Genomic DNA, 27897 nt, shown 5'->3' on the forward strand with positions numbered 1-27897 from the left:
AAACACATGCCACAGACTGGGAGGAGATATCTATAAACAATAAAAATAAATTTCCAGTAAGTATAATATAAACAGTCCCTAAAATCAATAAGCAAAAGACAAACAATCCAAAAGAAAAACAAACAGATATGAACAGACCATTCAAAGAGGAACTCCAAATAATAAGTAAGCTACTAAAAGACCCACTTAATATTTTATTCAGCTCACCATCACAGTCTTTTAGTCAAAACCAGCTTTAGTACTTACTAATAAGATCATTTCTTTTCTAGGAAAGACTTCGTTTTTAAGCAGTATTTAATTTTTAGAATGCATGCTGGCTGATTTTGTGCGTCAGCTTGACTGGGACAAGAGGTGTCCAGCTATCTAACAAAACATTATTTCTGTGAAAGTCCATGAGGGTGCTTCCAGAGCTGATTAGCGATGAATCCACAGACTGAGTAAAGAAATCCATCCTCACCAATGTGGGCAGACATTACCCAAAAAGTTGGAGTTGGGCAAATTCACCCTTTTCTTGAGCTATCTTCTGCCCTCAGACATGGGAGCTCCTGGTTTTCAGGCCTCCAGGCTCAGAGAGGGACTTCCATCACTGGCTCCCCTGGTTCACAGGCCACTGGGAATACACCACTCTACAGACCGGGTAACTTCTCAGTCTCCATAATCACGCGAGCCAGTCCTTCACAACGAATCTTTCTGTATATATTCTTTTGGTTCTGCTCCTCTGGAGAATCCTAATAAACTGCATGAGTCACTGAAGAGCAATCAGCTTTATGTGGACTGTAAGGGCCTCATAGTTCTCAAGGTAGATTATTCTATATAACTTCTAGATGTGACACTGCCGTTTTTAAACTGACTGCAGCTTCAAAGTAATTGTTACATTTTCTCAACACAGTATTTAAGATGTTAAAAAAGTTATAAAGAATAACCCTCATTTCTCAGCCCCAGCACCCAGATTAAGCCCACATTGTATTTCTCCCAGAACACATCTCTAACCTCTATTATAACTCCTTGCCAGAGGTAGCCACTCTGTCAAACCGCCATCTGTCATGACTGTGGATTTTTAAATCGTGTTTGTGTGTATTCCTAAACAGGTCATTTTCATCCACTCCTAAACAGGTATCTTCATCTTCACTGGTAACCAGGAAAATGAAAATTAAAATTAGCGAAATACCATCTACACATATTAGAATGGAAAAAACACTAAAGTGTAGCCAGATACTCAGTACAAAGTAGAGCTTAAGGAACTCTGGCACAAGGCCACTCCAGTAATGGCTCTGGGTGTCCCCAAAGTCAGTATCATTACTATATAAAAACAAAGAAAAAGGACAGAAGACCTATGATCTGTTGGCAGCCCTCCATACAACACCGGCCTGGAACAGGAGCCCACGGTCAGCCTTCTACATGGAGAAGCTTCACTTTAGCCCAGGAGGGACAGCCCCACTCAAGATAGAGCACCAGGTAGTCAAGGTGCTGTGTTCAGTAAAGACCCCTTGGGAGCCAAGGGTTAGAATGACAGAGATCGGCACGGGCAGTCAGGTGAAGCACAGGGTGCACGTACCTGTCCCAGTCCTCATCAGCAGCTCTTCTTCTCCATGACCGTTCCGCGCCAGGCTTATCAAACTGGTCAAAGTCATCATCTATGAGAACAGTCCATTGAAGTCAGTTTTACTAAGTTAAAACAGATACAATGCAAATAATTCAAACACTAAAACAACTTTTTTAAGGATTCCTGACTTGACATTTCAAATTACAAAAGTTTCATATATAACGATCACAAACACTTTAGCCATTTTCAATAATGAAACATCTTTAAAAACACAAAGCTATCCAAGAAAACCAATTCATTGAATATTGTTGGACATGAAAAATCACTAATAGGTTTTCAAAAAAAACCCACAAATGTTATTAAAGTGTTTTTTTTTAATAAAATGGGTTTTGAATGTTTTTTTACTGCGTAAAAAAAATGTGATGTGCTAAAAAGTTGGAGACTTTTATAATACTTTTTGTAATTGTCACACTTTTCCAAATCATGGAAAGCTAAGATCCCACTTAAGCAAAATAGAGATAATGCAGAGACGTGCTGAGCAATGGAAGTATAAGCACACATCTAATTCCAGGTTTTCTAGTAGCCACATTTATAAAAGGCAAAGAGGAACAGACGAAATTTTAACAGGCCATATTTTAACAATACATTTTATTTAACATAGTATATCCAAAATATTATCACAGTATGTATGGCCAGGTGTGGTGGCTCACGCCTGTAATCCCAGCACTTTGGGAGGCTGAGGCGGAAGGATCACTTGAGGTCAGGAGTTTGAGATCAGCCTGTCCAACACAGCAAAATCTCATCTCTACTAAAAAAATACAAAAAAAAAAAAAATTAGCCAGGCATGGAGGTGCACGTCTGTAGACCCAGCTATCCCAGCTACTTGGGAGGCCGAGGCACGAGAATCGCTTGAACCAGGAGGCAAAAGTTGCAGTGGGCCGAGATCGCACCACTGCACTCCAGCCTGGGTGACAGAGGGAGACTCTGTCTCCATAAAAAAAAGTGTGTATATAAATATACATATAAATATATATAAATAAAAATATATAAATACATATATAAAATCATAGTGTACAATCAATACAGAAAATATTAACAGCATATTTCACATTTTTTCCATACTAAATGGGTATTTTGTACCCACAGCACATCTCACATCTCAATGTGAACAAGCCACATTCCAAGTGCTTGGTGCCGTGTGTGACAAGTGGCTACCGAAATGGACAGTGAAGAAAGAGCAATGAAGAGCAGAGCCCTTTAGAGGCCTGTTTCTTTTTCTGTAAAAACGAAGCTATTATCTACTTCATAAATTTGCTGGAACATTAAATTTGACAATGTGTTTTAAAATACAAGAACTGACAAATGGGTGGCACCTGACAAAGTTATTTTTATTCCTAGTAAACAAAGAATTGAAATTAAAGGTTTTCATCTCAGACATACATACAAGCAAAGAAATTGCAGCACATAGATCTGTCTCCCCAGAAAGAGTCTAGCCTAGGGGTAGGTGGTTGGGGTAGGGAGGGCCAGATGATATAAAGCCTCAGAATTTTCCCAGCCTGGAGCTGGAAATCAATCAAGTTCTACCGAAGTAATATATCTACTCTTACCAAATACTACTGATACAGTTTGAATATACGTCCCTGCCAAATCTCATGTTGAATTGTAATCCCCAGTGTTGGAGGTGGGGCCTGGTGGGAGGCATTTGGGTCCTGGGGGCAGATTCGGCATGGCTTGGTGCTGTCCTCACCATAGCCAGTGAGCTCTCTGGAGATCTGGTTGTTGTAAAGTATGGCACCCCTCCCTACCTCCGCTCACTCTCTTGCTCCTTCTTTTGCCACCTAAGGTAAGTGCCTGCTCCTGCTTGGTCTTCCACAATGAGTAAAAGCTCCCTGAGGCCTCCCCACAAACTGAGCAGGCACTGACGCCACACTTGTACAGCCTACAGAACCATAAGCCACTTAAATTTCTCTTCTTTATGAATTACCCAGTCTCCAGTATTTCTTTATAGCCCTGTGAGAACAGCCTAATATAACTAACTACCAAACAGAATGAGGGCTTTAACAAAAAAAAAAGAAGCAGAAACAAAGAAAAGAAAATCCAAGAATTAAAGACATTAAAGAATTAGTAGCCTCAAGAAGTTCCACTTCCAATATGACAGAACGAGGAACTCCATGGGTCCTCTCTCTGTGAGCCTGGTGAAAACTGTTTTATATAATAACCACTTAAAGTCTCTAAGAATAATTCTAAAGACATACAACAAATGAAAAGACACTTATTCCAGAAATCTACCAAAAATCTGGCAAGAATGGAAGCAAGAATTAATGGATTTTAAACCAGGACCCACCCCTTTTCATCCTCGAAACAATAATGCTAAGATTCCACTCCAGACCAGTGCAACCAAGAACCCAGGACACCCTCCCTCCCCACTCAGCTCCCAGCTTTTCACATCCCACCCCCACCTCCCCGTTGTTGAGGCTGAGTTCTGGGTGAGTGTGAGCGAGAGGGGTGGGCTCCTTTCTTCCACTCAGGTCCCATTCATGGGACAGACACTGCTGGGCCCAGAGAACCCCTGCCCTGGGTCAAGGGCTGGGGGTCCCACACCAAGAAAGTCAAGTTGAGGAGACCTGGGGCTGCTGCCTTCCCCCAGTTCCCAGGCACTCAGCTCCTAAGGCAAGGGTATCACCCAAAGACTGGCACACCACTGTCCATAGCCACAGCACAAGTGCTGTGGCTCAGAGAGGTGGCGGATGAGGAAGTGAGTGCTCCAAAACTCTCCAAAGAAACTGACTTCAAGTCAAACAGTGCTCCTAGAAACAGTGAGGGAGAGTTCTGGTGAGAGCTAATTGGGAAGAGAGTGGTAAAAACAGCTGGAAATATGGCCAGAATGTAGATGAGCTGCTGTGCTGGAGAGAAATGGGGACACAGACAGGTGAGCAGGGCCTCTGCTTGGGTCAGAACAAATCTCAAACACTAACATGGACACTATCCATTCAAAGGAGCCTGAATGTGATGGGCTCAATTTATAAAGCAATTTATGCCCCAGAGCATTACAGAAGGTGTACTTAGAGAGAGACAATAAAAGCCATGACAACCATCCCAGGGTAATTAACTGTGCATGCCCAAGGCTGTGGTCACTGCAGAGCAACATCAAAAGCTTCGAGGGAGGGGTGAACACTTCCTTAAAATACCCCAGCCAGTCAACAAAGGAGTAAAGAAGCAAATAACAGTAATAAGCCCAGGGTGGGAGAATAGGGAGACCAGCACCCAGAGTTGCTACAACGTATTATCTAAAATGTCCAGACTTCAACAAAAAATTACAAGATATGGAAGATACGGAAGAAACAAGAAAGTATAACCTATAATCCAACGACAACAAAAAGCAGGCAACATAAACTCCATGTGAGAGGATCAGGCGTCAGATTTCACAGAAAAAGATCTGTAAGTAGCCATTATAAATATGTTCAAAGAATTAAATGAAACCATGATCAAAAAACCAAAAGAAAACATGATGACAGTGTCAGGTCAAATAAAGAATATGAATAAAGAGACCAGGCGCACTGGCTCACATCTGTAATCCCAGCACTTTGGGAGGCCAAGGCAGGTGGATCACTTGAGGTCAGGAGTTCGAGACCAGCCTGGACAACATGGCAAAACTCCATCTCTACTAAAAATACAAAAATTAGCCAGATGTGATGGCACACACCTGTAATCCCAGCTAGTCCGGAGGCTGAGGCAAGAGAATTGCTTGAACCCAGGAGGCAGAGGTTGCAATGAGCTGAGACCACACCACTGCACTCCAGCCTGGGCCACAGAGCAAGACTCTGTCTTTAAAAAAAAAAAAAAAAAAAAAAAACACTTTGGGAGGCCCAGGCAGTGGGATCACGAGGTCAAGAGATCAAGACCATGCTGGCCAACATGGTGAAACCTGTTTCTACTAAAAATACAAAAATTAGGTGGGTGTGGTGATGCGTGCCTGTAATCCCAGCTACTCGGGGGGCTGAGGCGGGAGAATGGCTTGCAGTGAGCGGAGACTGCACCACTGCATTCCAGCTGGCGACAAAGTGAGACTGCGTTTCAAAAAATATATATATATATATACACACACACACACATACATAGAGACACACGAAGAGACAGAAATAATTTTAAAAAACCAAATAGAAATTCTGAAATTGAAAAATAACTGAAATGAATTCATTAGAGGGGCTCAGTAGATGTGAACTGGCAGAAGAATTAGCAAACCTGAAAATAGATCAACAGAGATGACATAATCCAAAGAACAGAAATCAGAAAATGAAAACTGAACACGGCCTCGAAGAAATGTGGGGCCATGAGGGGGCACAACAATATATGTGTAATGGGAGCACCAGAAGGAGAGGACAGACAGGAGTAGGAAAAAATACTCAAAGAAATAATGGCTGACAACTTCCAAAATGTACTGGAAAATATCTATACATCCAGAAGGCTTGACAAACTCAAATGATAATAAACTCAGAGATTCACAAATACACACAACATACTCAAAATGTTTCAAAGCCAAAGACACAGGAAAAAAACCTTGAGAGCACCAAGACAAAAATGACTCATCACCTACAATGGACCTGCAATAGTTGTTTGTCAAAACAGAAGTAGCCAGAGGCTACTTAGCCAGATGACCTATTCAAAGTGCTCAAAGAAAGAGACCTAAATCCACCAACGCGATCTTTCAAAAATTAAGGCGAAATAAAGACATTCACAGATGAATAAAACAGGAAGAAATTTGTTTCTAGCAGAATTGCTTGTAACTGTTGAATTGTGTCCCCTAAAAATATACACTTAAGTCTTACCACTCCTTCTGCCACCTGTGAATGTGATTTTATTTAGAAACAAGGCCAAGCATAGTGACTCATGCCTGTAATCCCAACACTTAGGGAGGCCGAGGTAGTTGCTTGAGGCCAGGAGTTCAAGACCAGCCTGGGCAATATATCCAGATCCTATCTCTACAAAAAAACTTTAAAAATTAGTTGGGTGTGGTGGTGTATACCTGCAGTCTCAGCCATTCAGGAGGTTGCAGTGGGAGGACTGCTTGAGCCCAGGAGGCAGAGGGTGTAGTCAGCTATGACTGACTCACTGTAGTCTAGCCTGGACAAAAGAGCAAGCCCCTGTTTCTAAAACTTAAAGTTACTTACAGGTGTAATCAAGTTAGGATGAGATCACACTGGACATTAAAGAGGGCACTAAATTCAATGATGACTGATATCTACATAAGGAGAGAGAGATTTGGGTACAAACAGACATACACAGAGGAGAAAGGTCATGTGAAGCCAAAGACTTGAGTTATGCTGCCATAAGCCAAGGAATGCAGGAAGCCACCAAAAGCTGGAAGAGGCAAAGGATTCTCCCCTAGAGGCTTCCCAGGGAGTGTGGCCCTGCTGGTACATTACTATGGACTTCTGGTCTCCTGACCTGTGAATACATTTCTGTTGTTTTAATATACCCAGTGTGTGGTATACTTAGATGTACAGATTCTATCTTTTATCTATATATTTGTTTATGAATTTGGCAATTTTCAGCCATGATTTCCTCAAGTTTTTTTTCTGTCAATTTCTTGCTCTTGTGGGTCTCCTATGTGTATATAAGTGCACTTGGTGGTGCCCCATAGGTCTTTTAGACTCTGTTCATTTTTATGCATTATCATTCTGCTCTTCCAACGGGATCATCTCAATTGACCTTCAAGTTTGCTGATTCTTCTGCTTGCTCAAATCTGCTATTGATCCTCTCTAAAGAGCTTACTTTAGCTACTGTACTTTTGAGTTCCAGAAGTTGTTTCCTTCTAATAATTTCTCTATTACTATTCTCTACTTCTTCATATATCACTCTCCAGATTTCCTTTAGTTTTTTGGTTCACAGTTTCCTAAAGCACTTTAAGCATATTTAAGAAGGTTAAAGCATCTGTCTAGTAAATCCCATGTTTGGGTATCCTTGTGGGTGGTTTCTATTTCTTTTTCTCCTATGAATGTGCCATACTTTCAGGCTTCTTTGTATACAATGTAATATTTTATTTACTATTTACTATTTAAAACTGGGTATTTTGTACATTGCAATGTAGTAACTCTAGAAACCAGATTCTCCTTCCCCAGAGTTGCTGCTGTTACACAATGAAGGTTGCTGTCCATCTGTTTAATGGCTTTTTAAAACTACTATTTATTATATTCCTTCTTAAGTGTGGTCACTGAAGTCTCTCTTCTGTTATCTCCCTAATCAACTAGTGACCTGGTAGATTTCCTTAAATGCCTGCATCCAATAAAAAGGAAAAATGAACAAAGCCGAAAGAGAAACTGCTTCAGCGGAGGGGGATGAAAATAACAGAGAGCCTCTGTACCAGCTCATCAGTGATGAAAACCAATGTTAGGTTCTAAAGTTCCAAAACGGTTGCTTCCAACAGTTCTTGCCAGGTCAATAGTTGTTCCACTGGAAGGACCGGCATCTGGAATCTCCCACTTGATCATCTTCTGTCACATCACAGACTGGCAGAGTGGATTAAAAACAAACAAACAGCCAGGTGCACTGGCTCTCACCTATAATCTCAGCACTTTGGGAGGCCAACGCCAGTGGATCACGAGGTCAGGAGTTTGAGACCAACCTGACCAAGATGGTGAAACCTCGTCTCTACTAAAAATATAAAAATTAGCCAGGCTTGGTGGCGCATGCCTATAATCCCAGCTACTCAGGAGGTTGAGGCAGGAGAATCGCTTGAACCCGGGAGGCGGAGGTTGCAGTGGGCTGAGATCACACCACTGCACTCCAACCTGGGCGACAGAGCGAGACTCCATTTCAAAAAAAAAAATCCAACTATATGCTGCCTATTAGAGACTCACTTTAGACCCAAAGACACTAATAAATTGAAAGTGAAATGATGGAAAAAGATATTTCATGCAAATAGTAACCAAAAGGCAACTGGCACAGTTACACTAATACCAGATAAAATAGATTTTTAAATTCAAAATTGTTTCAAAAATTAAGAATACTGTATACCAACCAAAGGGTCAATTCATCAAGATATAACAGTTATAAACATATATGCACTGAAACAGAACACCAAAATTCACGTAGCAAATGCTGACAAAAATGAAGGGAGAAAGAGACTGCTCTACATTAATATCGAGAATTCAACACCCCACTCTCAACAAATATGAAATCCAGGTAAAAGATCAAGGATACAGAGGACTCAAATACTATAAATCAATTAGAACTAACAAATACAAGGTACTTGGACCAATAAGTGCAAAATATACATTATTTTTAAATGTACAGGATGCACTGTCCCTGATAAATGTTAGGCCAAAAAATAGTTCTAATGAATTTAAAAACATCAAAAGTCATGCTTCATGAAAACAAGAAGCATTCCCTATCAATGAAAACATAACCAAATTCCCAATACTTTATAAGCTAAAAATTTGGCTTGTGGCTAAGACACAGTGAAGGAAATAGTACTTAATCACAATCATCCATGGCAGACATTGCTAATTAATTACAGCATCCACTGGGTACAGTGGCTGGAGCCTGTGGCCCTAGCTACTTGGGAGCCGGAGAAGGGAGGATTGCTTGAGGTCAGAAATTTGAAGCTGTAGTGTGCCATGCTCGTGCCTGTGCATGGCCACTGCACTCCAGCCTGGCCAAAATAGTGAGAACAAAAAAAGAAAAAAGGAGGAAAAAAAAGAGCATCCAATTCTGCTGAAACCAGAACATCTTTTTGCCAGGCTAGCTAATAGCAATCACCTAGAAACCTTGTAGCAAGTACATAATCCCCGGCCTCCTCACTGATTTTTGATTCTGGGCTCTTTCTGCTTTTTAAAGCTCCCACTAATTCTGACGGACAGCTAGGGTTAGGAATCCCTGTGTTCATCTCACACTGTGCGTCAGTGCAGTATCTCCGGAAGGAAATTAACTGCCATCGTGCTACACAGCACTTTCTGGAAATTTCAGTTAAATACACAAAAGCCAAAATTAGAAGCCAGGATCATCAAAAATAATTAAAGTAAGTATTTTCCCAAAGGAGAGACACCATAAAACAGCTAAGGAAAGTGGCTGTTGAAATCATTCCAAAATTGGAGAATGCAAGATAAGCAGAAAATATGAATAGAACTGAAGGGTCGTGAAACCTGTATTCTTCACTCAACAACTATTTCTTGACCACATAATATATGCCAGGCACTGTTCTAGACACCTGACATACAAAAAAAAAAATCTTCACCCTGTGTAGGTTACATTCTAGTAAGAAAAGACAAACAGTAATCCCAATAAACTAATATATGGTACATAACTTAAGGTCTTTATTGGAAAAGACTAGAGCAGGAGGGTAAAGAAGACGGGAAATGAGGTAAGGGTCAGCTGGTACAAACTGGGCTGACTATAATTTTAAAGACAATAGAGTAAAACTTAAGAAACAAACCAGTATTACATGTTAATGCAACATATTTTAATGACAAAAAGTCTATAAAACAAATATTTTTTACAGTTTTCCAAAACTCTTTAATGTCTGACTTTATAGAAAACAGCTGAATTCTTCTATCTGCTTCTGCATTCAATCTCCTGTGATATATATTTTTTTTCCTGAGACAGAGTCTCATTCGATATATTTTTTGACTGAAATACATGAAAGAAATCCGACTCTAAATAGATACGTAGTTGTAAAAAGATGTACTTTGTCTTTTCAAACAATTTCAGATATTCTTCTTTGATACTACACTAATAATCAAAAAGTGGCCATTTCTTAAAGATTGGCTGCAATGCAGAATCTGAAGCCACAGCAATGAATATTTCATACTCTCTTATGTTAAAGTACAAGCGTGTCTTGCATTGTTATTGGATCTTTAACCATGATTTTGTGCCACCATGCAGTGGTCATTTTGAAAACATTGGTTCCCTGATTTATGTAGTACTCCAAATGCTAACACATTTCATTATCCAATATACAAAATCACAATGGTTAATAACATCACCAATCTCATCAGGAAAGTCTTCAAGCGCTGGGAAGTTCTCAAGCTCACAGTATCAAATACAAGTATTCCAAAATTCTCATTTTTGTCTGAAAACTTACATGTTATCATTGGCAACAAATAACATACACTGTTTTACTTGAAGTGACAGGCTCACTTCATTTTCAAGAATCTATCTGCCAAGCACTAAAATCTGAATAACCACAGTCTGTCAATTGTCCTTTCAAGTAAAAATGATGTTCTACAGAAGAAATAAGAAAAGCCAGCGTACCTCACTATTAAATTGAACAAGTATCTTTTTTTTTTTTTTTAAAGAGATGGGGTCTTGCAATGTTACCCAGACTGGACTGAACTCCTGGGTTCAAGTGATCTTCCTGCCTCAGCCTCCAAGTCGCTGAGAATACAGGTGCACACTACTCTGCCAGCTGGACAGGCGCTTTTCCTGAAGACAACTGTTATACTTCATGATGAAACAGAAGTCCTTTATGTATATGCTTCCTATTTGTCACAAATATTTTTTAAATGCACTCTAGGATCAAGATTTAATTAAATACTTGCCACTGCCTTAACGCTAAAACACCAGAAAATGTACCCACCATTACTTTTGCAACACTGATGCAAATGTCAGCAAGGTAAAAAAAAAAGGCAAACTACCTTAATAACATTATGAAAATAGTATGACTTCACAGACACTCTGAAACAGTCTTGGGGACTCCCAAGACTTTGAGAAATACTGTTCATCATTGAGTGAACAAAGGTAGTATGTAAAAGGATGTTCATCAAGAAGTGTTTTATTAATAGGAAAAAGTAGAAATAAACCAAATGCCCAACAAAAAAAGCCAGAGCAGAGAGGTCAAATAAAAGTATAGTCATGTAGTTACATATTAGGCAGCAATAAGAATTTTAAAGTCAAACTATGTTTCCTGACATGAAAAAATATCCCCAATAATATCATGGAGGGGATCATACAATATGGTATGGCCTTTGTGTATGTAAAATATATGTGTACACGTGTGCCCAGGATATAAGCCAAACTGCTATAATGGTAGTTATCTCTTCACACAGAATTATGGATTTATGGTCCTCTTTATTCTTCCTTAAACTTTTAAAACACTCATTTATTAACGTAATAGCTTGATTATCTATACTAGACTAATACACGATCATTATGAAATATTATTGCAATACCTAAAAGCACAAAGATATTAAAATCATCCCAAATTTCTCTGATAAAAACAATTGTACAACTAGGAGAACATCACCACCAATGTTTATCCGTGCACACAGGTGAACACATAATGTGTGGACAAATAAAATTATTAAAACAGCACAACATATATTTTTAATGAAGTATTAAATTTCATATTACGTAAATTTATCAGCAAAAAAGCAAACGAATTTAAATTAACAGAATGACTGAAATTTGAGTAAAGATTCCAAAACAAAAAATACATACAAAGTGATGACGGCTGGGGAAAATCAAGTTTGGTTTGACACACCAGGTAATAACTGAGATGAAGGCTCATAATGACTATATTTTTGTCAAGTAGATGGGCATTCCAGGGAAATAACAGCACAGAGGCTGAGAAGTGCTCAGCAGCCTAGAGCACAGCGAGGAGTTCAGGTAAGCTGACATACTCATAGACAGAAGTAGTCAGAAAAGAAAAGGTGGTAAAGATGTGGGGCATTACTAGAAAAGCAACGTGAGAAAGCTATACGTCATATGCAACACAACCCCAGTTTAGAAAGGGTAATCTACTAGCAAGAAGCAAGAACTAATTAATCGCTAAAACATAAACAATGGTAAAATAAAATAACTACAAGCATTAAGGGAAAAAAAATGTGGTTAGCATCGCAGCAAAGAAACAGAGGGGAGAATAAGACAAATGCATGAACTAGAAACTGACAATTTAGAAATTCCAAGGCATGTTGACTGACTGAAAATAACAAGGAAGGAGAAGTCAATGAAAACAGCATTTTGAGTCTGGACTATTCGCTGTGGATTGACGGATACATGTGCTGGTTTGTTTGAGGGTGGGGTAGAAGTTAATTAGTTTGGTTTTTAAAATGCTGCATTTGTATTATTACACTTCACTCAGCCATCTTTTGCAATATTTTTTAAAAGTCTGACTTGCTGACTGTACTAAATTGCACAATCATACTGCAACACCAACAATTCCATTCAATCCTAACACTAATCATCTGGAGTTAGGGCAGGCCCCACAGATTAAGGACTCAGTTTCACAAAGCTGCCCCACTTCAGATGCCAACTGCGACGAGGTGCCCAGGCTACTCACACTTATCCCTGGCTAAAAATGCTGGGGTTATCACACCTCCCCCCATTGCTATTACTATAACAATTCACAGGACTCAGGAAAACACTGTACTCACTATTACAGTTTATTATAAAGGATACAAATGAAGAGCCAGATGAAGAGGAACACAGGGCTAGTCTGACGGGTCAGGGTGCACCACCCTCCTAGCACGAGGAGGTGCTCACCAACTCAGAAGCTCCCTAAACCCAACGATTAAATCACTGACTAATGGTGATTACAACCAATCTCCAGCCCCTCTCCCCTCCAGGGAGGCTGGGGGTTGAGGCTGAACATTCTAATCCTCTTAACATGGGGTTAGTTTTTCTGACAAGCCCCCACCCCAAAGCTATCTAGGGCCCCCATCCCCGCTATAAGCCATCTCATTAGCATAGAAAAGATAGTAAATGCAAAAGGTTTCCAAAGTTCTGCCTAGGGAACCAGGGCAGAAAAAAATATTCATTTTTTAATCATACCACAGCATCCCCCAAAAGGGCATGTCCATCAGAACCTTAGAATGCAGCCTTATTTAGAAATAGAATCTATGCAGATGTAATGAGTTAAAATGAAGTCATTCTGGAGTAAGACTGGCCCCTAAATCCAAGGACTGGTGTGGCAATTCCATTTTGGGGTATACACTCTAAAGAACTAAAAGCAGATACTTGAAGACGTATTAATATACTCAGGCTCACATTAGTATTATTTACAATACCCAAAAGGTGGAAGCAACTCAAGAGTCTATTGAAGGATATATGGCTTTAAAAAAAAAAAAAAGTAGCATAGATACACAATGGAATATTATTCAGCCTTAAAAAGGAAGTTCTGACACACGTTACAACACTGATGAATCCTGAAGACATTGCGCTAAGTGAAATAATGACTCAAAATTCATAGGGCAAGCTAGCACAAGAACCCTGTACAGCCTCTTTGTATTCTTAATATATTCTGAGGCATTTCCCTGTTTTTCTTTAGAATACAGACAAAACCTTTTTAAAGTTCCAGTTCATAGCAGTCATACTAAATATAAACCAAGAAGAAATGTGTCCACATTAGTCCAGCGTATCCATGAAAGCCAAGGGGTAAAAGATTAACTGAGCAAAACGAAAGAGGTCAATGCCCTCCTTACCTGGAAAATCTCCTTCTAAGGGCTAAACATTGTACAAGACATTCCATTTTAACAGGGGAATCAATTTTCCTTCAAGACTGAAGATAACTACCAAATTTCCGTAATTCTCTATCATGCAGCAATTAGACATCTACAGTTACAAACTTTTACTTACCATTCTATTTCTTCTTCATTTACAGAATCCTGGACTTGGATTAGACACCATATAGACTATTAGCCTGGGATAGAGTTCTAGCAATTAGCTAATCTAAGGGTCAGCAAACCAAAGCCCATGGGCCAAGTAGGGCCTGCCACCTGTTTCTGCCCAAATTTAGCTACCACCCATCTATGTAAATAAGCTTTTAATGGAACATAGCTATTCCAATTTAGGCATACATTGTCTATGTCCACGGCTGCTTTCGAGGTAAATGGCAGAGGTCAGTGCTTCCAACAAAACCCATCTGCCCTGCAAGCCTAAAATATTTACTATTTGACCCTTCACAGAAAAGGTTTGCTGACCTTTGTATCCCAAAGGTTCTCAACTTTCTTTCTCCTCAGTATCACACTCATGTATAGTATGTTCCTAGTTCAAATCACTAGTAGTCAAAATTCCTTATTTTATAGATGAAGAAATCCAGATCCTTTATTTAAATATTAACTAGAAATCAGGTAATGTCCAATAATTTCTAAGTGAACATATGAGCCTTACAGTATAACTATTAAGTTCTGAGTAGCCAAGCCAAATTTTCAGAAAGCGTTCCTACACCATGTTGCTTTAGAAATAATTTGTAGTCACTGTTTTAAAAATCTCTTATGTTGTTACATGGGCCCCAGGACAGGTTCTCCCTAAAATGAACTTTTTGTTTATGAAGTATAGTGCCCATTGGTCATTTGTTTGTCTTTCAATGAACTTTCATCATTCAGGGTTTAAAAATCAATTCTAACAGAAGTCCTGCTTGACACGAGACAGAACCCCTTCTATTACGGAAGTTAGAAAGGCTTGCTCTATCAACCTGGGTAGCCAGGAAGAGACAAATGAGCTGAGCTCAGCCTCCTGGATGTTCCCACTATGACTTAAAATCTACAGGAACTGACACTCATTTCTTTTCCCAGGAACCTAGACCCTCTGTTTTTTTTTTGGTGAGACGGAGTTTCCCTCTGTTGCCCAGGCTGGAGTGCAGTGGCGCAATCTCGGCTCACTACATCTCCACCTCCCAGCCTAGCCATATAGCCTTCTAAATGGCTGAGTTTAAGTTTAAGGGATGAAATGTCAAACAGAGGGGAGAAAATGTTGTTAAAAACTTCTAAAATGAAAAAAGGTCACATAAAAATGATTAGGAATCAGAATGTCCTCAGACTTCTCAAGAACAGATCTAGATGCCAGAAAACACAGCAATACCACCAAAAATCTTACAAAAATGAACTCAAATCTAAAATTCTGAATCCAATCAAAAACCACCAATCAAGTTGTGAAAATTAAAAGTTCCTTCAAACTGAGGAGTCTTAGTCTCAAAAAACTTACCTTCAACATACACACTTAAGAAGCTGTGGGTCGGGCGCAGTGGCTCATGCCTGTAATCCTAGCACTTTGGGAGAACAAGGCAGGCAGATCACCTGAGGTCAGGAGTTCCAGACCAGCCTGGCCAACATGGCGAAACCCCGTCTCTACTAAAAATACAAAAATTAGCTGGGTATGGTAGCATGTGCCTGTAATCCCAGCTACTTGGGAGGCTGAGGCAGAAGAATCGCTTGAACCCAAGAGGCGGAGGTTGCAGTGAGCCGAGATCACACCACTACTACACTCCAGCCTGCCTGGGAGATAGAGCAAGACTCCGTCTCAAAACAAAACAAAACAACAACAACAAAAAAGAAGCTATGGCACTGCTTAACTCTGTATAAATGTGGAAATCTGAACATAAAGAATAATTTTTCTAGGAAAATTTAAATGATCGCAATTTACTTTCCATCTTATAAAACTAAATACATCAATAACAATACAGGAAATTGAAAAGATAACTTTTTTAAAGGGAACCGGACCCAAATGGCTCTGGAGAAAAGAGTTCTTCCACAGTCAATAAGAGATTTTCACACTGTCCCAAAAAGTTTCACAACTCATTCTAAAAACCAACATATCATAAATAAAAGGACAGCACAAATGTACACAGAAATACCAAGGAAGAAAACAATAAGTCAGTCTCCCTTATCATCACAAATAAATCCTAAAATGAAATCCAACAGTATATTAAAAAGAACAAAATGTGCAGATCAAGATTTTGAACCCCAGAATGCATGCTTAGTTCAGCACTGGAAACCTATCAGTACACTACATTAAGAGATTAAAGAACAGGGGAAGAACTCATAATCACAACAGACGCAGAGAAAGCATTTCGCAGCTCAGAGGCAGCAGTGGGGATGGCAGTCAGTGTTCCCGGTGCAGTGATGCTAAAGGGCTCAATAAGAACCTGCCCTCAAAATATTGTGATTGTGCATTGTGACCTGTCCGGTGGTTCTCTGAGGAATCAGCTCAGAGATACCGCCTCAGAACTCTCTCAGGGCTAGAGCAGCATCCCAGGCAGTGCTTGTCAAAAGCATTTAAAGACATCCACTAACCACGGTCACCTGGGACAAGGGATGATGGAGAAGGTAAGCAACATACAAACTGAAAAGCCTGGGAAAGAAGAGGCTGAGGAGGAAAACATATGAAGGAATGAGAGTGTTGAGGGCTCCCATGTATACTGGGAAATCTGGAAGACAAGACCATGCACACGCTGAAGGCTGGGCACATGCTCAGAAAACAACTTGAAAGAACCCTAGATTTAACCTCTGGCTGCTCGTTGCGCTCCACATATGCAGAAGGTGAGGCTAAGGAGGGGGGTGATAAGTGGCCTGCATGAGCAATGAAGTAACCTCAGCTACCTGTAAGCACAGGAGTTTTTGTTTGTTTTTTGGTTTGGGTTTTGTTTTATTTGTAGCTCCAGACATTTGAGGACATCTCCATCAGATCACTGGCTGGGCAATGACACAACACAACGGAGACATCGGTGACCACAAGAGACAAGAAATAGAGTCTCTTTTCATTTGGCAAGTCATAAAAAACCAGACAACTGAAGCCCACAACAAGAAACAGCAAACCCAGAAAAGGGGCAACATTGTGACTTCCCAAATTTCCACATCACAATATTTAAAATGTCCAATTTTCAGTCCCAAAACTGAGGGACTGAAAAAATCAAGTTAACATGATTTAATCAGTTACACAGGTAAATCATGTGGAACTGACTAACATACATTAGGATACAATTATAGATAATTCTTCAGAATCATACAGAAAACATGTCATTCTTTAATTCATTCCCCAAGTATTTGTTTAACACATGCTATGTGCCAGGAACATTTGGAATGCGTGGTAAAACAGATGGCATTTTTTGTCCTCATGAGGCTTACAGGCTACTGTGGGAGGCAGATTTAAAAAACAAGTAAATAAGTAAAGAAAATTAAAAATTAAGATAAACGTTCTGAAGAAAACAAGGGTGCTACAGGTGAAGAAACAGGAAAATATTGAAATTATCCAGTCTAAGGAGCAGGGGAACAAAAATAAACAGAGCCTTAAAAAACAGGGGGACATCATTAAAAGTACCAATCTATGCATTACGGGAGTCCCAAAGGGAGAAAACAGAGTACCAGGAAAAAGAATTGGAGAAAAAAATAAAAAGCTTCCAAATTTGGTGAAAGACATGAACCTACATAATCAAAAAGTTCACCACTCCAAGCAGAATAAACTTGAAGACCCACACCGAGACACATTATGATCACACTATCAAAAGTCAAAGACAAAGAGGATCTTGAATACACCAAGAGAGAAGTGGCATGTCATGTACCAAGGATCCTCCACAAGATTAACAATTTCTCATCAGAAACTACGGAAGCCAGAAAGTGATAGGATGAAATATTTAATATGCTGAAAGATAACAATTGTCAACCAAGAATTATTTATCTGACAAACTGCCATTCAAAAAATTACATCCCCAGGTATGACCTAAGGGACTTTGTCATTAGTACACCTGCCCTACAAGAAATGCTAAAAGTACTCATGGCTGAAATGAGAGAGGCTATTTTTCCCCCACTCCTCAAACTCCCTTGATTGAAGCTAAGAAATTAAGCATGAAAGATTTTCTTGAAGGGAAAAAAAAAGAATTAAATGGCTATACACACATAATTATCGGCATGCAAATATCTCATTTATCAGCACTATTAGTGATTTAAATGCTCCAAAAACGTCCTACCAGGTGAATTTTACCTGTTGAAGCACTAAAGCTTGTTTCACTTTCACAATTTCGAGTGAAAACCTTCTGCGCCATGCTTCATACTTTCCCGCCTTACTACACACCGACACAGTGGGAGGAACACTGAACTACAAGTCAAAAGACCTAAATTCGAATCCACTTCCCTTTCTTAACAGTTAGGTGGCTGAACATTTCTGGGCTAGTTTACTCTCAAATGTAAATTAAGATAATTGGTTTAGTATCTAAAGTCTTAACTCATCCCAGCAGTGTATCTTGCTATAAAATTTTACCAGCCTGGGGTTTGAAATACACAAAAGCGGATACTAGATGATGGGTATGTGGGTTAATTATTCTACTACTGGGTGTGTTTGAAATTTCCCATTAAAACTTTTTATTTCTAAGAATCGACTAGAAAACAAAAAATTTACAAGCACCCATTTTTTTTTTACCTCACCTATAAAATTAGATTAGCTAAGGCCCAAGAATGCTGTTGTAAATCTTAAGCAAGATAATGAACTCACCAGGTTGGAGGCTTTTTACAATTTGTGTACTGATTTTTTATTTTATATTTTACAAGGAAGCACCGGAACTAAGAAGATCTTGAAACTCATTAAACTATTTGTTCCTTCCCCAAAAATGCCATGTTTTTGCCTTTATGTTTTTGTTTTCAGTCTCCAATAAATAACAGTTGTCATTCTCTCTGTTATTAGTAAGGATAGCAATTCCATTCCTCTATCCTTACTACTTGACTGCAATACCAAATGACTCCTCTGAAATGTATCATGGCAGGGCATGGTGGGTCATGTAATCCTCGCACTCTGAGAGGCTGAGGCGGGCAGATCACTTGAGCCCAAGTTTAAGACCTGCCTGGGCAACACGGCAAAACCCTGTCTCTACAAAAAATACAAAAATTAGCCAGGCATGGTGGTGCACACCTGTAGTCCCAGCTACTCAGGAGGCTGAAGTGGGAGAATCAACTGAGCCCAGGAGGCTAAGGCTACAATTAGCCATGATCATACGACTGCACTCCAGTCTGGGCAACACAGCAAGACCCTGTCTCAAAAAAAAACAGAGTAAAAAATAAGCAAACACTCCTACAGACACTTTGTGGTACCCATTTTGGCTATCCAGATTATGGATAGCCAAAAAAGCCTGTTTATCTGGATTACATTCAGTGATATTACTATTTTACTATCCAGATTACGGATAGCCAAAATCCATTTTATTCAATAAATATTAACCACTTACTATACAGGAGACCAGTGATTTTCAAACTGACAATCTTGAACATTTTGTGGGTTGTGAAATTAATCTAGGCCACAATCAGCATTTTACTGTAATGAAATAGAAAACATTAGAGTGCATGGCATAGTACGGACCAGCATTGTTCATGAAATTTTTTTTAACTTTTATGTATGTACCAAATCACAATGTCAATCACATTTCTGTGGCTGCCATTTTAAAAAGTTTGAAAGCCACTGTGCTAGACAATATGCTAAACTGAGCTGCCAAATAAGCTATCTGTAGCTATCAATAAGGTATTACCAATGTAAATATTTCTCTAAGCTAACATGATTTTAATCAGTTACACAGGTAAGTCACATGGAAATGACTAACATAACTTAGGATATAATTATATTATTTCCTATTTGTAAAGAAAACATTTCATTCTTTAATTCATTCACCAAATGTCTGTTGAACACATGCTATGTGCCAGGAACACATGGAATGCTGGTAAAACAGGCAGCATTTTTGTCCTCATGAGGTTTACAGGCTTCTGTGGGAGGCAGATTTTAAAAACAAGTAAAAATGAAGAAAATTACAAATTGAGATAAACATTCTGAAGAAAACAAGGGTGCTACAGAATGAAGGGAAGAGAGAGAGGCACAAGAGCAAGAGACAGACATTCCTCAGATAGAATGAATTCTCAAGGAAAGCCTCCCTTCATGAGACCCACTGGATTAGGAGTCAGCCCTGGCAAGAGGGGACAGGAACAGTCCAAGATGAACTTCCAGGATAAGAGAAACAATCACACAACATGCTGGTGGGGTAGGCAGGGACTAAGTCATATAGAACTCACAAACCTTGGCAAGGAGTTTGGTTTGAATCGAAGAGCAAAGGAAATTCTGGCACTTGTGACAAAATGGAAGGAAAAACTCCAAAGCATCGTGAATAAAGCCTACTTATTCTTCTAAAATAGCAATTCTCAAAACTTCTGACCTCAAAATTATTGAAGACCCAAAAAACCCTGTTTATCTGGATTACATTCAGTGATATTACTATTTTAGAAATTTAAAATGAGAAACGTAAAGGAATACACAAGCATATATTCCATTAGCCATCAGCATAACGTCTTCAGATATTATTTAGCCTCTAGAAAAAATACAAATAACACCTTAGTCTTTCTAATGAGAAGAGTGTTGACCCAAGAGTTCCCAGATGACACTGGGAATGCTGTAACACAAGGAATTCCGACCCCCAGAAAGACAGGTGAGCTATAGATTTTTACATTTTAATTAGGAAGTCGCAGACAGAACACGCAAACATGTATTTAAACTGAAAGAAAAGTGGCATGTAACAAATCAAATTGCCAGAAGCGACATTCCTACACTTACTCTTCGTAGTTTTGTTTTTTCATTTTGTCAGGCAAACGTTTTGATAGTTGGGCCAAAATTCCTAAACAGGATGACTGCAACCTAACCATCTGCCGGCATTTACTAAAAAATACTTCTCGAGTATACACTAGACTAGCTTTTCAAAGTTTCAATGGTAAGAACTAATCCCAAATGCTTTTGTTATCCATATTTTACCATCTTTCCAAAGTTTTCAAAATAATCACTTAAAACGTCACTTTCAAGTATCTCTCCACGTTTTTAAAACCCCCAGTGATATGTAATTTCACCTGAAAGTAGTTTTACCTACAATTTTTTAGAGATAGGTTTTTCATCAATATTGTTCATGCTTGCAAACAAGAGACACTATCCAAAGGAACTGACTCAGTATCTAAACCTTTTGTATCACGTTTTCACTTCTGCAAGACGCAAATAAAACACTAACAGGTTTTTATTAGACAACAAATAAGTGAATTTAAAACAGGGATTTATTAAAGACTATGTCTCAAGAAATCTCTTTCCAAAATGGCCTACTGTCGCACATTCCTTCACACAGGTGAATCTTTTCACCTGTTATGTTTTTGTAATGGGCTTGAAATCAATCTAAATCTGTCAGGATGGCCCCAGAATCTTAACCACCCACCCTACAGCGACCTGACCCGCTCTCCCTAAGTGACACTGTCGCGGTGGGGGGGCGCGGGAGCGCTCTACTAGCCACAGGACACAAGGCCGGCTCCGGCACTTAATGCCCGCCGACGCCAGAGATGGGCCTGACACTTTAGGCAGCCTTGCAAAGTAGAGGACACACGGAAGTTCACAGGTAAGTACGATCTGCAGAGCGGAGAGGAGGAGCGAGCCAGGGATGACAATAGGGAAGGAAGGCGGGGGAGAAAACTGAATAGGCCGAACACAAAGACAGTCGGAGCCGGGGAGAGCCTCGTCCTCTCCTAAGCGGGAAGGCCCGCCGGCCAGCACCCCCGCCCACCGCGGCTCGGCCCTGGTCCCCCGAGCCCGGCGGCCTCACGTACCTCCGGCGCCTGCTCCTCCGCTCGCTCCCAGGGCGGCCGCCATGGCACTCGCGGGGCCCGGCCTTCAGCCTCGCCCACCAAGCCAGCTGGTGGGCCAACGTGACTGGTCCGGGCCCGGGTACTGGTGGCGGAGGACAGGGAAGGGAGGGGGCTGCAGGAGGCAGAGGCGAAGCCGGGCGTCTCGCGGTCCACAGCTGCCCCTTCGCCTCCGCAGGAAGAAAACAACAAACTACCGCAACATGGCCGCGGGCCCGCGCCCGCCGCGGTGCACCCTGGGATGATGGAGGCCGGGAGGCGGGCGGGCGCCAGGGCCTGCCCCCGCCGAGGCTGTAGCAGCCCTGAGGCCGCCGCCGAGGTTCAGACGGGGCGCGTGCAACACAAACACCCGGCAGCCACCTCCGCCCGGCTCCTGAAACCCAAATGTTTGAAGCAGGGCGGGGACGACTGCTGGCCGTAGGTCGATTCCGGGTTCAGTCGTAAGGCGCTTTGCAGCAGTCGGCAAAGCGAAGCTTTACGGCAGCCGGTGTCCCGTTAGGAGTTGGGGAGGGAAGGCCCAGCGTACGGTCCCCGGTCAGGGGGAACTTAACTATCGTTTCTGTGCCTGGACAGTAGGAGAGTGGGGTCTGAATGAGCTGCAGTAGTGAACGCCGACGGCTTGTGTTGAAGGCAGGAAAGGGTGCGCACAACTCTGGCAGGTGCTTCTGCGAGCTGGAATGAGCGCCGCCCGCCCTGTACTAACGTGCACGCGCACTCGTGTGACTCCCACAAGCCCCCACTTCCTACGACCCGAGAGGCTCCGGACCCGCGACCCCGGACCCCCGCCCGTCCCTTTCCCCGCGCCTGGCTAGGCAGCGGGCAGCGCCGGGCCCTGGTGGGCTCTGCCCCTGCGCTTTGCGGCCCTGAGAACAAGACATGAGCAGGACCGACAGCGCCCCGCACGCGTGTCTGAGTTTTCATTTTTGAGCAGTGAGAAAGGTTAAGAAACGAAGTCCTCATACGTGACGTAAAGGAAAGAGTGCTGGGTAGTCAGACAGCTGTGGACGAAAGGGCTCAGGGATTTTGGGGTGTGGGGCCCGGGAAGGCGCGTCTGAGTGGTCGCAGTCGGGGAAGGGGGTTAACTAAGTACACACCGGCTGCAAACATTGATTCCATATCGATGAATGAGGGGCTGAGGTGAGGCGTGCTGACCCAGCAATGAGACTGAACAGGTAGGCAGGGGCCAGGATTCCGGACTTTGGGACGTTTTTCTGACTCTGTGGGGTCTATTGAAAGATTTTAGGAACAATTTACATGGTAAGATTTGTATTTTAGAAAGGTGACTGATACAACAATGTAGAGGACCCTGCAGTGTGGAGAGGCATGAAACTGGAGGTCCAATGCCATGAGGTAACCAAGATGACCATACAGAAGATGCATTGGTGGATGGGTGAAGAGATGGTAAAACGGTACGTGTAATAAAATGCTGGCCAGGCGCGTTGGTCACGCCTGTAATCCCAGCACTTCGGGAGGCTGAGGCGGGCGGATCACGAGGTCAGGAGATCTAGATCATCCTGGCCAACATGGTGAAACTCCTTCTCTACTAAAAATACAAAAATTAGCTGGGCGTGGTGGCGCCCGCCTGTAGCCCCAGCTACTCGGGAGGCTGAGGCACAAGAATCGCTTGAAACTGGGAAGCGGAGGTTGCAGTGACCCGAAATCACACCACTGTACTCCAGCCTGGCGACACAGCGAGACTCTGTCTCAAAAAATAAAATAAAAATGCCAATGGTAGAATCGTCATAGCTAAAAGAATATTTACGGTAAAATTATTCAATTTTTGTATGTTTGAAATTGTAATTTTTTATCAAAAAATAAACATTCCTGGATTAATAGCTAACGTAAATAATACCTAAAATAAAAATCAGGAACGTTTTTAAAAATAATTATTCAACTATGAGAAATCACTCCCCAAAAAAAATGTTTTGCAAGCAACGCATTGAAAAATGGTCTCTATTAGCACATTAATACATCCATACTTAAATGGCTTGAACTCTTTATCACCTTTCATTATTTTCTGAACTGTGGAGGATGGCATGCTTAACTCAGAAAATATTTTTCAGGATAATTCAGTGGTGATCTTGAGAAGAATTCCACAAAAAAAAACAACAACAACAGATTAACAGATGAAACAATCTCATAAGCCACTTCACACTGAATTTCTCTAGAACAAGAATCTATAAAATTTTTTGATCAAACACCCACTGGAAAAATTTTTGAACATGGACACCCAGTATTTGAAGTTCTTGGTAAATTACTGTGAGTAAAGATTTAACCAACCCCTTTTCCTTGTCTGTGAACAAATTTCAGTTTGTGTTAACTTTAACTTGCCATGGAAACCTTAAGAAGGCAGAATGTTCATTGTGGTATAAAACAACATTGGTTGTAGGCCAGGCGCGGTGGCTCATGCCTGTAATCCCAGCACTTTGGGAGGCCGAGACAGGAGGATCACTTGAGGTCAGGAGTTCAAGACCAGCCTGGCCCACGTGGCAAAACCCCATCTCTACTAAAAATACAAAAATTAGCTGGGCGTAGTGGCACATGTCTGTAATCCCAGCTACTCGGGAGGCTGAGGCATGAGAATCACTTGAACTCAGGAGGTGGAGGTTGCAGTGAGCCACGATCACACCACTACACACTAGCCTAGGTGACAAGAGTGAAACTCGATTTCTAAATAAATAAATAAAAAATTGCTCGTGGTAAAAATGACCTCTGACTTGTATTGTACACTGCCTCTGGCTTGAAAGTACTGAATAATCTTAAAACACCTGGTGGGAAGCCATACTTTTAGCATCTGTTACTGTCTTAATTGAGTGTGGGAATCTCAAAGATAAACTCAGGGAACAAATACGAGAGATGCTGGTTCCCGCCTGTCAAGGACTTCCAAAGCAAGCCCACACCCATACTGGTTTGCACCTGATTTGCATTTGGGGAGCCAAAGACTATAGCTCTTCCATGCCTGTATGGAGGACGGCGAAGTGTGTTTCTTCTCAATCCTCCAAAGTGGAGCTGCTGCCAGGTGTAGCACTATGAGTGTCAGGGGCTAAACCTAAGAAGACTACCCAGTGAGCACTGCAGTTTCATACATATCCTACTGGAAATCTTAAAAGCAAGCTTGGCTTTTTTGTAAATAAAGTGAATATAGAAGTCTTTTTCGTCTCTCAGTAATGATGAACTGGAAATTCTGTTCCCCTGCTCCTACAGAACAGATTCTGTGGAACACATTTTTTTGTTTTATTGCTAGGTTTTAGGAATAATGTTTCCAAAGGATCAGGAAGGAAGCAAAACGCTGGGCACAGTGGTTCACACCTGTAATCCCAATGCATTGGGAGGCAATGCACTTGAGCCAAGGATTTCAAGACCAGCCTGGGCAACATGGCAAAACCCCATCTCTACAAAATAAAAATAAAAACTAGCCAAGCATGGCGGTGCGTACGTTTAGTTGTAACTACTCTGGAGGCTGCGGCAGAGCGATGATCTGAGTCCAGGAGTTCGAGGTTATAATGAGCTGTAATAGCACCACTGCATTCCAGTCTGGGTGACTGAACAGAACCCCATCTCTTAAAACAACAAAAAACAAAAAAACAGAGCCAAAGCTGAGCAGTAAGTAGTGAGCACACGGGAAGTTCAGGGTTTCGCTGGGGAAGTCATCCCCATTCACACTGCTAATAGGAAACAAATGCTTGCACAGCTTTTGAGGAGCTAATCTAAACCCGAGGCTCCCAAGTTAGGCCAGAGATCCTGGAAGGGCTTTCTCAAATTGTCCACCTACATTCTTCACGGTTTCAGATCAAGCAACTATGGACTTAAAATCAAAGATCTCAAAATGCGTGAGGGAAGAAACCACTTTAAGTGAAAAATACAAAGTAGATTGAACTCTAGGGACTTTAGTTATTTAAATTACCATAAAGGACGATATTTGAAAGTTTTAAGGAAATAAAAGATGAAAGAAATCAAGAAGAGACTGTCTAGAGTAGCCAGAGAGTGCTTCCTTTAATCTGAACAATGTCCTAAAGCCATTAGGCAGCACTAGTGGTATAGCAGGGCTGGGAGAGATGGGTAGGGATGTGCTGGCCAGGCTGGAGGATCAGAGCCCAAGCATCTCTTCCTGCCCACGCCCTGTGGGAGGGCTGCCCAGCAAGGCATATGAGAGCATCACTGGGTGTAAAGTATGTCCTGTGGATTGGCAAAGTGAGGAGGGCATCCACCCATGGGGGCAGTTCAGCAGGGGGAGTCACACATGACTAGGTTACTAGGATATAATCCTGAGGTATGGGCGCAATGTGGGATTCAGGGCCCTACTGGGATGAGGTGGGAGTTGCCAAAGATGAGTAGACTAGAACGGCAGAGTTCTAGTTGTGAGAGTTTTCACACAGGTGGGAGGCAGAGCGCAGGGAATCAGAACTCCGGTATATAAGGGCACCTGCATGAAAGAAGGTGACAACAGAGATGGCATATTGGTTATGAACAGGGAAATTGATCAGATATATAAATACATTAAGGGTGATGGAGCTAAATTTCTCACTGTCCAAATAGGGAGTTACTTGCATGAAGAAAAAGCTAAAATTAGCCCTATGGTGTGTTATTAGAATAAAGAATCAGAGTGATTGCACTGATGCTTTTTGATAATTGTATTTCATTGTAGGAGTAAGCGTCTATGTGTATTTGTGTGTAACTCTGTGTGTGTGTGTGCGCGCATGTGTTTCCTAACTGTCCACCAAGAGTGCCCTGGAGACAGCAGCCCATCTTGAGCACACCCAGCCCCTAGACCTTGGTCTCTAAATACCACTTTTCAAAAGGAACCAGTATTACTTGGAAAAACAACTGAATTCAGGGCTAGGGCATGGAATGCACAAGATCAGCTTGGAACATCTTGTTCCCTCCAAAAATCAAGGAAGTGCTTGAATAGTGATAGAGATATGTCAAAAGGACACAGAAGTGAGACTTAATGGACCAAAGCAGAGATGAGATGAGCATCAAATTAAATAATGAGAGTAACAGACTAAAAACAGGAAAGCTTGTGTCTATACAAATACTGATAAAGAATAAATTGAGCTTTATATGGAAACAGTATATCAAAATAGTTAAGGTGTTCCTTCCTAGAAAATATGTATTAATTATATAGTAGAAAAGAATAATTTTCAGTGGAAAAGCCTCTAAAACCACCCTAACTGATCAAAGTAAATATTTTCAGTCATGGGATAAATAAAAGTTACCACCTGATATAATACAGTAAGAAGAGTACAGCATCACTTCTGTCAAAGATACCTAACCAAATCTAATTCTGAAGGAAAAAGCACACACTCCAATGGAGAGACATTCCAGAAAATAATTGGCTTGTAATCTTCAAAGATCTAATTATGAAAGTCAAGGGAAGACTAAGAAAACATTTCAGACTGAAGAAGAAAAAGGCATGACAAATGCAATAAATGATCTTTTCACTCTATTATTGGGACAATTTGCAAAGATTCATAGGGTCTGAAGGTCAGATGGCAGTAACACACAAAATTAATTCCCTGATTTCAGTGATTATAAGTGGCTTATAGGAAGAAAGCCTTTGTAGTAAATACATACTACATACAGTACTTGTGGCTTATGGGGCATCAGGTCAGCAACTTAGTCACAATGATTCACAAAAAAGTTTAATTTTACTCTTAAACTTTCTATGGGTTTGTATTGCTTCAAAAAAAATTAAAGAGGAAAAAAATCAAATCAAACACTGTTCAAAATACAGTTGTTAAAAAACCCAAAGGGAAAATTACACAGATAAGACACAATTGAGAGAATTTGGGAATTAAGGGGGGTAGATAAAAAAATTTTGCAGAATATAACGCAAAGAGAAAAGGAGATGAAGGATGTGAATGAGAGGTTTAGCAATTGAGAGACTGGAATGAGGATGCCAAACACGTGATACAGCTTGAATGTTTGTATTCCTCCACCCCAAATTCATATGTTGAAACCTAATCCCCAAAGGTGACAGTATTTGGAGGTGAGGCCTTTGGA

At 41.0% G+C, this 27897-nt stretch overlaps 1 protein-coding gene and 1 long non-coding RNA gene across 9 annotated transcripts in view; one reads left to right on the top strand and one right to left on the bottom strand.

The window, feature by feature from the left end:
- The window catches only part of RBM33 (RNA binding motif protein 33), a 134404-nt gene extending 112082 nt beyond the window's left edge, over nt 1–22322 (bottom strand). For 5 of the 7 annotated variants that reach the window (XM_033193532.1, XM_033193531.1, XM_033193535.1 and 2 more), the window contains exons 1-2: nt 21859–22322; nt 1556–1634 (exon numbers count right to left, since the gene is read on the bottom strand). In XM_033193532.1, the coding sequence (XP_033049423.1) occupies nt 1556–1634; nt 21859–21901 (122 nt within the window). In that variant the 5' untranslated portion in view covers nt 21902–22322. The remainder of the gene's footprint in view (nt 1–1555; nt 1635–21858) is intronic. The other 2 variants (XM_033193533.1, XM_033193534.1) reach the window with 2 other exon arrangements.
- Nucleotides 21503–25309, top strand: LOC117073040. 2 transcript variants are annotated; one of them, XR_004433076.1, is made up of 3 exons: nt 21503–21650; nt 23170–23303; nt 25139–25309. It is a non-coding gene; the product is annotated as an uncharacterized LOC117073040 (long non-coding RNA). The 2 variants fall into 2 exon arrangements; XR_004433077.1 differs by lacking the exon at nt 25139–25309 and adding an exon at nt 23958–25044 and having other exon boundaries at nt 23195–23303.
- Nucleotides 25310–27897: the final 2588 nt, after the last annotated feature.

The sequence above is a fragment of the Trachypithecus francoisi genome, unplaced genomic scaffold (genome assembly GCF_009764315.1).
Source record: "Trachypithecus francoisi isolate TF-2019V2 unplaced genomic scaffold, Tfra_2.0 Lachesis_group4, whole genome shotgun sequence".
Classification (NCBI taxonomy): Eukaryota; Metazoa; Chordata; class Mammalia; order Primates; family Cercopithecidae; genus Trachypithecus; species Trachypithecus francoisi.